Source organism: Acipenser ruthenus, chromosome 6, assembly GCF_902713425.1.
Source record: "Acipenser ruthenus chromosome 6, fAciRut3.2 maternal haplotype, whole genome shotgun sequence".
NCBI lineage: Eukaryota > Metazoa > Chordata > Actinopteri > Acipenseriformes > Acipenseridae > Acipenser > Acipenser ruthenus.
The window spans coordinates 61,510,642-61,524,558 of record NC_081194.1 but is presented as its reverse complement, the minus strand read 5'-3'; the positions used below and the strand labels follow the sequence as shown (position 1 = coordinate 61,524,558).

General features: G+C 39.0%; 1 protein-coding gene across 3 annotated transcripts in view; it reads left to right on the top strand.

Moving 5' to 3' along the window:
- LOC117411048 (protein dopey-1-like) overlaps window positions 1-13,917 on the top strand; it is a 47,955-nt gene that overhangs the window by 17,176 nt on the left and 16,862 nt on the right. For 2 of the 3 annotated variants that reach the window (XM_059025630.1, XM_059025629.1), the window contains exons 12-19: window positions 414-528; window positions 3,275-3,304; window positions 3,814-4,047; window positions 6,005-6,608; window positions 7,024-7,298; window positions 8,390-8,542; window positions 9,181-9,281; window positions 10,283-10,563. In XM_059025630.1, coding sequence (XP_058881613.1) covers window positions 414-528; window positions 3,275-3,304; window positions 3,814-4,047; window positions 6,005-6,608; window positions 7,024-7,298; window positions 8,390-8,542; window positions 9,181-9,281; window positions 10,283-10,563 — 1,793 coding nt within the window. The remainder of the gene's footprint in view (window positions 1-413; window positions 529-3,274; window positions 3,305-3,813; window positions 4,048-6,004; window positions 6,609-7,023; window positions 7,299-8,389; window positions 8,543-9,180; window positions 9,282-10,282; window positions 10,564-13,917) is intronic. The other variant, XM_059025631.1, reaches the window with a different exon arrangement.

Here is a 13,917-nt window from a genome sequence, read left to right as displayed (position 1 = left end):
TCCTGCCAAACGCGCCCCAACAATCACCCCTCTTTCAAAGTCACTGAGGTCTGCTCTTGCAGCCATGCTAGCCATAATTATAGGCAATGACCCTAAGCATGCTGGGATGTTATTTGCTTAATTAACGCATGAGCTACACCTGTGTGGAAGCCCTTGCTTTCAATATACTTGGTGTCCCTCATTTACCCAGGTGTTTCCAAATTTTTTGTCCACTACCTGTATGTCCTATATAATCCAATTAAGTGTCACCTCTTCAAATATATTATCACAACTTGATTAACTTGGCAAAAACAATACTGTATAAAGTAGTTGAAACAATTTGCAGTTTAATATGTAAATAGTTTATACTTATCTACAGTAAATTTAAATTGAATGGTAGAGTATATAATACATGTAATACTTGATTTTTGTAGGAGGACTCTAAATGCAAGGCTGCAGGGTGTACCTGGTGGCATCAGTGAAGCATCAGAACTGTCTCTGGTAGAATTCTGTCAGCTGGTCGACTTCCTCTTAGATATAGTATCCTTGGTAAGAACTGTTCTTTTAAGTATGTGAAATGGTAATATACACAGATAAGGACTTACTTAGCCATATGTTTATGTATTTTATTTTTTAACAGCTGTGAAGGACAACTGTTCAAATATGGTAGTGCAGTAGTTATATTTCCATTTTGTTTAGGCCAGACATGTTAAGATTCCAATTTGCACTGTTTGGAAAGCACAAATAAAAATATGTGTTACAGGTATATATATATATACAGTGCCTTGCGAAAGTATTCGGCCCCCTTGAACTTTGCGACCTTTTGCCACATTTCAGGCTTCAAACATAAAGATATGAAACTGTAATTTTTTGTGAAGAATCAACAACAAGTGGGACACAATCATGAAGTGGAACGAAATTTATTGGATATTTCAAACTTTTTTAACAAATAAAAAACTGAAAAATTGGGCGTGCAAAATTATTCAGCCCCCTTAAGTTAATACTTTGTAGCACCACCTTTTGCTGCGATTACAGCTGTAAGTCGCTTGGGGTATGTCTCTATCAGTTTTGCACATCAAGAGACTGAAATTTTTGCCCATTCCTCCTTGCAAAACAGCTCGAGCTCAGTGAGGTTGGATGGAGAGCATTTGTGAACAGCAGTTTTCAGTTCTTTCCACAGATTCTCGATTGGATTCAGGTCTGGACTTTGACTTGGCCATTCTAACACCTGGATATGTTTATTTGTGAACCATTCCATTGTAGATTTTGCTTTATGTTTTGGATCATTGTCTTGTTGGAAGACAAATCTCCGTCCCAGTCTCAGGTCTTTTGCAGACTCCATCAGGTTTTCTTCCAGAATGGTCCTGTATTTGGCTCCATCCATCTTCCCATCAATTTTAACCATCTTCCCTGTCCCTGCTGAAGAAAAGCAGGCCCAAACCATGATGCTGCCACCACCATGTTTGACAGTGGGGATGGTGTGTTCAGGGTGATGAGCTGTGTTGCTTTTACGCCAAACATAACGTTTTGCATTGTTGCCAAAAAGTTCGATTTTGGTTTCATCTGACCAGAGCACCTTCTTCCACATGTTTGGTGTGTCTCCCAGGTGGCTTGTGGCAAACTGTAAACGACACTTTTTATGGATATCTTTAAGAAATGGCTTTCTTCTTGCCACTCTTCCATAAAGGCCAGATTTGTGCAGTATACGACTGATTGTTGTCCTATGGACAGAGTCTCCCACCTCAGCTGTAGATCTCTGCACTTCATCCAGAGTGATCATGGGCCTCTTGGCTGCATCTCTGATCAGTCTTCTCCTTGTATGAGCTGAAAGTTTAGAGGGACGGCCAGGTCTTGGTAGATTTGCAGTGGTCTGATACTCCTTCCATTTCAATATTATCGCTTGCACAGTGCTCCTTGGGATGTTTAAAGCTTGGGAAATCTTTTTGTATCCAAATCCGGCTTTAAACTTCTCCACAACAGTATCTCGGACCTGCCTGGTGTGTTCCTTGTTCTTCATGATGCTCTCTGCGCTTCAAACGGACCTCTGAGACTATCACAGTGCAGGTGCATTTATACGGAGACTTGATTACACACAGGTGGATTCTATTTATCATCATTAGTCATTTAGGTCAACATTGGATCATTCAGAGATCCTCACTGAATTTCTGGAGAGAGTTTGCTGCACTGAAAGTAAAGGGGCTGAATAATTTTGCACGCCCAATTTTTCAGTTTTTTATTTGTTAAAAAAGTTTGAAATATCCAATAAATTTCGTTCCACTTCATGATTGTGTCCCACTTGTTGTTGATTCTTCACAAAAAATTACAGTTTCATATCTTTATGTTTGAAGCCTGAAATGTGGCAAAAGGTCGCAAAGTTCAAGGGGGCCGAATACTTTCGCAAGGCACTGTATATATATATATATATATATATATATATATATATATATATATATATATATATATATATATATATATATATATATATATATATATATTTTTTTTAGTTATCAATTTATACATTTTGAGAAGGCTGTGTATTCAGTGTTGTGCTTTGTGCTTTCTACAATGTATTCTCCCTTTACAGTATTGTATTTTATAACCTGCAGACTTAAAGCAGAGCAAAGCTGGGGATTTTAGAAGTCTAGTTAAGGATTATGCCGATTGGTTTTGTGTAAGAGAAGTACTCCTTTTTTTTGGTACAGGGAACCATATAAATGTCCAAACATTGTAAAACAGTCATACAATCACAAGATGTACTGCATAACATTATTTATAGGTATACTCTTATATGAAATTCTTTATATGTATACTCTCAAACAAGGGCACCAACACAAATCAAACAACACCAGAGACTAATATTATTTTAAAAAGGGAACTGGATACAGCTATTCAGCTAATTCTTCTGCCAAGATGAGGGATTAAGCTAACACCTGAATAGAGATGTTATTGTAAAACAGAACATAAAGAGGACTGAGAGAACCCCCCTCTACATTATCTAGACCCTGCAATTAGTGTCTTCGGGTCTTCCCAGAAGAAATACATAGGTACCTAAATAGATTCAGATTTAAAATACATGTATGTACAATGTTTAGTTCTGTACACAAACCAGTTGGTTCAGAAGAACTGACAACTTCACGGATATGCATGTCATCCCAGTGCTATACCGGAACCCTGTCTTATGTCTGATGTGTACTAAGGCAGACAAGTGTCCTCATTGTAGCAGATGCTTCTGTGCCTCGTGGTCCTCTGCAGGTGTGTCTTCTCTGTTCAAATCTGTGCTTTCTTGTTTTTCAAGCCTACTAGAAGTATGAGAGTGATCTGTCAGGTACAGTACTTCTGCCACTTTTCTTTCTGTCTATTCACTTCATTGTGTCTCATCTTTGTCTGTTTCTAACCTTTTTGTAATCATTTCAGAAATTGGTACGGCTTCTGAAAAGCTTGGAAACAAAAAAAAAATGCATGGTTTCATCTACTTTGTCGACCTTGTATTTGTGTTCAATAATAACCTTATTTGGATTGATGGTATCTTTATGCTAGTCTTTATAATTTCAAATTATTTCAATTTACAGACATTTTCTCATGTTTTTGTATTTATTTATATAGAAATATTTACTTTCCACCTTATGGGTTTGACCACTAGCTTCATTATTTTTTAAAAAAGCATTATTTTTTACTAATATTTCATAACAAAGCCAGCACTAAAATGTCATTTCATCACAATTTTTTCTTGAAAAAGCATCCTTAGTTTTTTAAAGGGCTCGTGCTATTTACTAGAAAATAAACCCAGTGTAAAAGAGACCACGTTGCTACAATGGATGTCCTCTCGACCCCCAGGAAACATACATTGAAATCCAGACAGAGCACCTGCCCCAGCTGCTGCTGCGGATGGTCTCAGCCCTGACTAGCCACCTCCAGGCGCTGGGGCTGGCGGAGCTGACGGACTGCTTGCGGCTCTGCTCCAAGATCCTCAGTAAGGTCCAGCCACCCTTAGTGTCGCCCGAAGTGGAGGGCAGTTTGCCATTTACAGCTGGGCAACCGAGCTCTGCCAGAGAGAAGGAAGAGAAGAAGGTGAGTGAAGAGTAACTATTCCACGCCAAGTCTATTCCAAGTAAAGGTAATTTAAGAAATTAATATCTTAAAATTGACTATACACTGCCTGTTCACTTTATTAGGACCTGTACCTAATATCGGGTTGGTCCGTCCATTTGTTCTGGCCACAGCCTTGATGAGACGTCACAAGGTGCTGAAAAATGTTTGAGAGATGTTAATTCGTATTTTTCACACAATTGCATCAGTTGGATTGAGATTACCATGGAAGAAGGTACTCAAATCATTTACGCACATTTCTGGCTGGGTGCAGTACTGTCATAATTTTACCTATCGACATCAATACAACATTACTGGGTGGATCCAGTGGTTAAATAAACTAAGACATTGGTTAATCCTTCCAGAATAATCAAGGGACCCAGGGTGTACCAAGAGAACATGCCCCACAGCAGGGCCATGCCAAATCCAATTGGGTAGATGGGTCCTAAAAAAGTAGTGGTGTATATCGCGAGTATTTTTAAATCCTACTAATAAGATACATTTTTTTAATTAAATACTTTTGCCTGAAACAAAAATTATTACTGTATACTGGACTTTATTCTGGGCAAAATTGATTTCATGACACCATTTCTTGGCTATTTTGCTTGGAAAACATCCGTGAAGATAGCCAACGTAGACATCTTATTCCTGGTGTTTTAACCCTTTGCAGTCCATAGAATTCTGCACCTGTCAGACTCGTCAGGTCCAATTTATTTTACACGCGCAGTTTATTTTAGACGTGCTGTTTTAAAAGTATTTTTTTCACAGTAAAACAGGTTTAAAAGGCACTGCATATCAACAGGACACTCAGTACTGCATCTCCAGCCCTGCCGCGTGTTCGCTGTATTTATCACATACCTCTTCTGCGTCGTACATACTGATAAATCATCTCCTGAGTACTCAATTTATCACCAAACTCCTTAGTAATGCTGTCCAAGTCATTATTTTATTAGTAAAACATCTCAAAAAGCTTTGCAAATGTCCTAGATTTTCTTTGAGTGCTGGATGTAGAAGCTGCTATCTTGGTTGTTTATGTCTGGTGAAGGGACTATGCGTTTTGCTCAGACCCGCCTGCTTTTTTTCCGGCTTCCCTCGGCTGGTCTTGGCTATTGAAAGCTTTTTTTGGAGAAAAACGACTAGGAACCTGTGAATGACGTCATTTTGATGACTGGAATGGGATTTTGGAATGTCGGACCCGGTCCGACGTAGGACCACAAAGAGTTAAGTCAGCGTAGTAACAGCTAGTACTGCAAAGTTCCCGTATTGATTGCCGCCCGTCATTAAAATGTTAGTGATATATTTAGACCCCCCCCCCCCCCCCCAAAAAAAAAGTAAGCACTTTTTTTTATAGTGCAAACAAGGTTAGCAATTTCAGCATGTTTTGCAACGTTCAGGCTTTAGTGAGCCGTTAAGTAGGTCTGGATTTCCCAGGGTACTGTCACACCACAGGGGACTGTATCGAGCAGCTGAGTCCGCCTCCATGCCTGTTGAGAATGAGTAAATCCATATTGCAGTGCCGTGCACACCTACAGTTTTCATTGTGCACTTATCTTTAGAAGCGATTTGCTTAAAAAAATAAGTGTAATAGAACCTTTCAATTCTGAAATTTGTAATACAGCAACCCTAAAACTTGTAAACCTGTAGGTTTTTATAGTACTCTTCTTCTGTTTTAGTGATTTTTAAAAAGGTGGAGAATAAATCACCCATTGGGAAAACACTATTTAGATACGTCACTGTTTTGAAAATTAAAATTAAAATAGACCCCATGGTGTTTCAGAAATATATATATATATATATATATATATATATATATATATATATATATATATATATATACAGTATATAGCATAAGGTCCAGAGAAAATATTTATTTTAATGAAATGTTTAAATGTTTTCAAAGCTCTCTAGCCTGTTTAACATCTTTTCTCCCTGCCCACAGATCATCCCAGTCTCCCTGGAAAATGCCAACGAGGTCTTTGAGGACAGCGAGAACCCCCCGAGCAGCCGCTCCTCTGAGAGTGGCTTCACAGAGTTTGTGCAGTATCAAGCCATCAAGAGCGAGGACTTGAACAGGGCTCCGGGTGAGGGCCATGGAGTGACAGATGCTCAGCCGGTGGGCAGCACCTCCTCTGAGATGGAAACAGCCTCCACTGTGGGCTCCGAGGACACCGTGGTGCACCCCTCCCCCACCATGGGGCACCCCTCCTCAAGCCACGGCGGGAAGGCCAAGCAGAAGACCGTCATGCAGTGCTGCCTGGAGTACTTCCAGCAGTTCCTGACACGGCTCATTGCACTCTACATCACCCCCTGCACCGCCATCACGCCCGCCTTCACCAGCGAGTTCGGCAGCGTGCTGAAGGGGGACAGCGCCGGGAGGGGGGGCATGGCACTCGGTGACGGTGCCAGCACTCGGTCTGCTCAAAGGGAGTGCCTGGGTGCCTTCACCGCCACCTGCCAGCTGTTCCTGGAGTGCTCCAGCTTCCCTGTTTACATTGCTGAGGGCAACCTCAAGCCCTTGCCTCAGGCTGAAGAATCCACACAAGGTGAGCCTCCGAACACTGGTTGTGCACAGCTTTTAAAGCTAAGAAGAGGGGGAGCATGCCCAAGTGTGTTCATTACTGAAGAAATTTGTCACTATGATCTTCATTCTCATTCTGGCTTCTCTTGTATTCTGTGTGTATAACATGTGGGTATGATTTGGAGGGTGAAGAAGCAGCTACAGCACAACATATTTTTAAAGTGTGTACTCCAGGCTTTAATAAACTTTTTTTTTGCTGCTAACTACATGTGGAGAAAAGAGTTCCAGGGTGAGTGTTGTGTATATGCAAAAGAATATCTGTGTAATTCATGCTCCCACATGGTCAGAATGTGTTAAACAATGCTCACCTTGATGATATTTGACCTCATGTCGGCACAAAAATTGAATTCCGTCTTACACAAAGCTGTTTATCTCGACAGACAGTGAACAAGTAAAGCCACCTCTGTGGCTCCAGAACCTCATGGATGCCTGCTGCCTTGCCAGTGAGTTCAGTATCCAGGCTGTTGCAATCTCTCTGGTGATGGACCTGGTAGGCCTCACCCAGTCGGTCACCATAGTGACGGGTGAAAATGTGAACAGTTTGGAGACGGCCCAGCCCATGAGTCCGAGCCAGGGGAGGGTGGCTGTGGTGATCAGGCCTCCGCTTACACAGGGAATCCTGAGATTTATTGCTGAAAAGACTGCATTTTTCAAGGTAAATGTTTCTTTGTAAAAAATGTAATATCACTGATAGAGATTTTCAGTTTCAATATTTCATTTGTAATTAGCTGAACAAAATGTATATTATAGTTCTGCATTTGAACTAATAAACGTCTCAGGAGTAAATTGAAAACACTGAACCTTACCAAATGACATTACACTACCACTGATGGAATACCACTCCGCTTTTCATTACATACTGTATGGGGCCTGCTGACTGGATAGCTTATTTCTCTAGGATTTACATTTTTTTTTGTTTGTTTTGGTGCATGTGTCTAAATTATGTTTGATAGGCCTAATCTCGCAAACAATTAATAGATTTCATGTCTGTTTGAATTTACAAATATTTAGAAAACAATTCGGTCATCAGCCAATCAGCTTCCAGCTCTAACGGGCTTCTAATAGACAGTAGATGCCCGCTGCATCATCTATGAATCGAACGTTAAATCAATCAGCGCAAATACCGGCTTTTTCATTTTGACTTGCTGTATTGGACAGCAAATACTAAACAAAGACACAATTGGTCTAGATGTATTTTATTGTGCATGAGTATAACTAATTGTCCAACCAATCAATACTTTGCACCGACTAAAGCAACCAGTCCTGTACCTGCAACTGCTGAATCAGCCAATCACAGCCTGTCAGCTCAGCTGGAACTCGGCATCTTTCAACAACAGCAACAACAGACCGAGACACAGACAGTTCAGTAATATTGCTCCATTCATATAACTGTCTGGCACTCTTCAGATAAACTATAAGCAACTCTGACAAGTAAAAAAGTTATTTGTTGAATAAAGTTTTTATTTTTTTCTTCTCATAATTATGTACGTGATCCTTTATGAAAATGTTTGGGACTTTTCCTAAAACATTTTTTTTCAGCAGAAGGGTACCCGACAAATCATCATTCAAGTTCAAGGTAAATGTAGGGTTTAAAGTGTTTTTTAAAGAAAATAATGAGAAATTGTTTTCTAATCGTGATAGTGCCCTATCGATGAAGACTGTACCGTGTGGTAGTTGACCTTAACTTCGTTAGCGCCCTCACCTTGGCACTGTGTCATGTCTTTTCCGTTGTTTTCCCTTTGTAAGCATGTTGCACTGACATTGTGGGACCAGCTGGGTGAGGGAACCCCACAGCATCATCAAAGGAGCGTGGAGCTTTTCTATCAGCTGCACAATCTGGTCCCCTCTTCCAGCATCTGTGAAGGTGTTATCAGCCAGCAGCTGATGCACAGAGACAAGGTAAGTATCTCGGGGCTGGGAGGGAATTACAAAAAAAAACATCTATTTTGTTAAAGCAAGGGAATTACTTGAGGGAGAAAACCCAGGTGTTGGAGAAAAAATTTGAACAGTATGCATTTAGCCTACATTTTATGGGAGTGAAAGATGAGTATTGAGTGATTTCACTACCGGTATATTATATTTTATTTATTCTAATCCATAACTTTACTACTGTGTTTCAGTCTGTTTAACACGGACAGGGTTCTTAACATTTTCAAATTTTACATTTTTTCCTTATGACATTTTATGATTTTTTGATAAAAGTACCTCATGTTATCTTAAGTAAGAAAGTCCCCGATTTAAGGATAATCGGGCCTGTGAAACCAACTGATAGTCGTAACTCATTTGTAGTATTTCCTTGGACTGTTTTTGTGTATAAACATTTTAAAAGATAATTTAGAAAAAAAAAAAAAAAAAAACCTAATAGATGTTAAACAATTATAAGTAATAGTAAAAAACAAAAACAAAAACAAAAAAAAAAGTTTCAGTGCTGGAGACAAACTTCCCCCAAATCTCGTCATTCTGAATTTTATGAGAGCTTGTCGTACATTTTTTTTTTTGTGTTAGTTTGTTTTTACTGCATGTCTTTTTTTCTTTAGAAAATCCGCTTGGAAGCTCACGTGAAGTTTTCTGTTCTCTGGCACCTGACAAGGGACCTGAATATTAACAAGTCTTCTCCATTCAACCGCACTTTTGACAGGCAGGTTTCTTCAATGGTATATTGCAGCTGTGAATGACAGTCATTCTCTGGAAACTGTGATGAGCTCTACAGATGTATATTAAACCACACTTGAACTAGAAGTAGAAGTTGACCCTAACCTCTGCTTAACCTGAGCTGTTACAGCTTGTCATTTATTTGGAGAAGAAATGTTCTAATTTTATACTCGAGCAAGGTTATTGTGGATTTTCTGGAAGAACCTGAAAACAATGGAAAAAAAAGAATAGTACTTAAGAGTCTTACATTTGTGTCAAAGATGCACAGCATATTTATGAATAAAGAAAATACAATTAAACTACACATTATATAAGTACCCCACTGGAAATGTCATGTTCCACATCAGTTGTCTTTTTTTTTTTTCCTCCCTAAAACAAGCTAACTAAAATTCTAATAATGCATTAGCCCACAGTACTGGTGGAGTAAGTCTATAAATCAGTACTGTACAACGGATGGCTTTTGAATCATATAAGCTCCACAATATGGCTCTTTTGAATAATCCCACTTAATGTGTTTGTAAAGATGGAAAGGACAATCTGTTGTCTCAGGTTGACGCAAGTGCAGATATGGCCAAAAGTTCTGCATCACTTAGAATCTTAGGATTGAGACATAAAAAAAAAATAAAAAAAAAATGAACATTATTTGATATTGCAAAAGTCAATGTTTTTCAATTTGTCAGTTTTTCGTTAAGTATATGGAAAACTACAAAGAGGTATGTAGTTCCATATGTTAACGTAACATTATTTAGCAGGTTTCATTTGACTTTATGAAGCAAAATGTGTTAATTCTATAGGGTGATGCACAACTTTTGGCCATAGTTGTACAGTGAAAATGTAGTGAAACAGTTATTTATATATATATATATAATTTTGTATGACTCCATACCTACATACAAACTCCTCGGTAAGCAGTATGGCTCTTTTAGTCAAAAAAGGATGGACAGCTGCTTTAAACAGTGACCCGTGTGGTGGCGGTGTGATCTGCAGGTCCCTGTTCATCATGCTGGAGAGTCTGAGCAGTTGGGACGGTTCCACCTGCTCCGTTGGCCAGGCCTGGCTCAACCAGGTGCTTCAGAGACACGACATCGCCAGGGTGCTCGAGCCTCTGCTGCTGCTGCTCCTCCACCCCAAGACCCACCGTGTGTCGGTGCAGAGGGTCAAGGCAGAGCGGCACTGGAGCCGAGCCAGGAATCTCCCTGCTGAGGAGGAGGAGGAGGCGGGCGACGGCGACAGGTCTAACTACATGAAGGAGATCAGCTATGCTAACGGTGAGTGCGATCATGGATTACACGACAGCAGAGATTCTCACAAAGCTATATTAAAAACGTTTTGCTAACTGCTAAATAATAATAATAATAATAATCACATTAAAGGCTACTTTACATTTACTACATGGTCTTAATATTTAATTTATATTGTGTGTTCTGTTTGAAGTGTCTGTTGTTGTTTCTGCTTTGATTATTGCTGCCAAGCTTACTAGCTATTCCAGCAAAAAATTGCCTGTGGGGGTCCATTTTCACAGTGCCTGATTCAGCGCCTGTCTGTGTAGGAATGGCCGTGCAGTCGCTGCTTTTTGAGCTCCTTGCAGCCTCCCCAGGCACACCCCCAGCCAATCAGGACCTCCCGATCAGCTCAGCACCAGGCGAGCCTACCTGCTCAATTACTTCCTTAGCACCCAAGAACCAGCGACAGGGTCTCCCTGTCCCATTTACTTATAAGCTTTGTCTCATCACTAGTGTTGGGACGATTATCGAAAATTCGATAATGCGATAAAAATGTTCAAAGATACACATGATGCTTAATAGTATTGTATTTATCGGTTATCGTGATTACTGTCAGTAGTTCAGTAGTCTGTCGCCACAGAGTGAGCAATTTGCTTCTGTGTACATGAGGCTAATGTTTCCCTACTTGTTGCCTGTGGTGCACATTGCCATAGTAACGAAGCAACCTGGATCTATAACATTTACTCTTTGACCCTGATGCACTCACTTTTCTCTTAAACTTCAGTCGTAAGTGTCATTGTAGGGCTGCAACGAAGGGTACATTTTGACCTTCAAAGGTTCGGAACACATTACCGAAGGAAGGTTCGAACCTTCGATGGTACCAATTGCATAATTTACTGGCGACGTCACTATAGCTACTTGTTTATATTTGATTGAAAATCCTATTATTTTACATAAAGCATTCAGATGTAGTTTTAAAATACATTATATAGAACAGTAATCATGTTTTTATAATTTAAATAAAAATACATGTTGTTTATTTACACGTAAGTGAGTAAGCTTGCATTGCAGCAGCACTAACTGCAGCAGACTTAGGCAAAACAACTTAATTTAACAGTCACCGTTCCAAGCAGGTTATCAGTCACAGTCACATTTTACTACTACTACTACTACTACTAATAATAATAATAGTAGTAATACGATTTTAAGATTATAAAATGACCCCTGAGATTGTATGTGCCTCCATGATACATCAACTAACGCTTGTATAGTTTGTATTCAATTTTTTTTTTGGTGTCTGGTCATTTAACAAATGAAAATCCCAGACAGCAGAGGGGTTTCCAGACATTTCTTTCAATACAGCTTACGCTATACAGCGGTATCAGAAATGCTGTCAAGTTCCCTATTATACTGTTTACTTTATTAACAATGTATAAGATGTCAATAACATATTTTGCAACCCTTAAACTGAAGTGATGGACAATTCTAATCTATTACATAATTATAAATGTATATAAAGTATACGTTTTTTATATCTTATCAATAAACCATTTTTCAGCCCCAAATCTAGTCATGTATACCTTCATAATCATGATAAATGGCAAAACAGTATTTTCTTAAGTGTAACATGTTTTCCAATGAAGTGTTTGTTTTTGATGTTTTCAGCAAAGATGAACCCAAAGTGCTCATGGAATTAAATATTTAAACTATTGTCTATGCAAACTTTCAGTGGGGGTTTTTGGTTGTTTTGTTGCCACATGTAACTGTGTAGATCTTCCATTGCCCATTATTTTCTTCTTTAGCTTGAATGTCAAAATGTATTCATATTTAGACAGAAAGACAACCTGAATGTTTTTTTTATTTATTATTATTATTATTTAAAACTGTAATACAAACATCAGCTGGGAAATGAGTACTTGAAAAAAGAAACAAGGACCAGGGGTCACAAATGGAGATTAGATAAAGGGGCATTCAGAACAGAAAATAGGAGGCACTTTTTTACACAGAGAATTGTGAGGGTCTGGAACCAACTCCCCAGTAATGTTGTTGAAGCTGACACCCTGGGATCCTTCAAGAAGCTGCTTGATGAGATTCTGGGATCAATAAGCTACTAACAACCAAACGAGCAAGATGGGCTGAATGGCCTCCTCTCGTTTGTAAACTTTCTTATGTTCTTACTTATGTCAATACTTTGAAACCTGAATAGCAAAATATGTTGTACATACAACTTGAAAAAGCACTCACTTTTATATATCTTACATTGGCACCTTAAGGTATTAAAAAATACAGCCCTATGTGATTGTTTATTTATTTTTACCTAGCAACTAGTTGCTTGGGCTTAAACAAAAAGTGTAAAGGAAGAGTGTATGTGTGTATATAGAGTGCCTATAGTAAGTATTCACCCCCCTTGGATGTTTTCACAGTTTGTTGTGTTACAACCTGAAATCTTGATGCATTTAAATGGGATTTTTTTTCCTTTGATTTACACAACCTACACAACACTTTCAATGTGTGAAAAAACTAATCAATTAAAAATAAAAATCTGAAAAGTCTTCATTAGATAAGTATTCATCCCCTTTGCTATGACACTCCTAAATAAGCTCAAGTTCAACCAATTGCTTTCAGAATTCACACAATAAGTAAAATGGAGTCCATCTGTGCAATAAAAGTGGTTCACATTATTTCAGATTAAATACACCTGTCTCTGTAAGGTCCCACAGTTAGGTAGTGCATTCAAAGCAAAGATGCTACCATGAAGACCAAGGAGCTTTCAAAAAAACTCCGGGATAAAGTTGTGGAAAGGCACAGATCAGGGGAGGGGTATAAAAAGATTACAAAGGCATTAAATATCCCTTGGAACACAGTCAAGTCGATCATTAAGAAGTGGAAGGTATACGGTACCACCCAGAATCTGCTTAGAGCAGGCCGTCCTCCCAGACTGAGCAGCCGGCTAAGAAGGGCATTGGTCAGAGAAGCCAGCAAGAGGTCAATGACAACTCTGAAAGACCTACAGCGTTCCATGGCTTAGATGGGAGAAACTGTCCATGTGTCAACAATAGCTCAGGTACTCCACAAATCTGGCCTGTATGGAAGAGTGGCAAGAAGGAAACCATTTCTGAAAAAAGCCTATGTAAAATCCTGCTTGGAATTTGCAAAAAGGCATGTGGGAGACTGAAAAGATGTGGCAAAAGATTTGAAGGTTGAAGGTTGTGTAAATCAGAGGAAAAAAAATCCCATTTATAAATGCATCAAGATTTCAGGTTGTAACACAACAAACTGAAAATGTCCAAGGGGGGTGAATACTTACTATAGGCACTGTGTGTGTGTGTGTGTGTGTGTGTGTGTGTGTGTGTGTATATATATATATATATATATATATATATATATATATATATATAT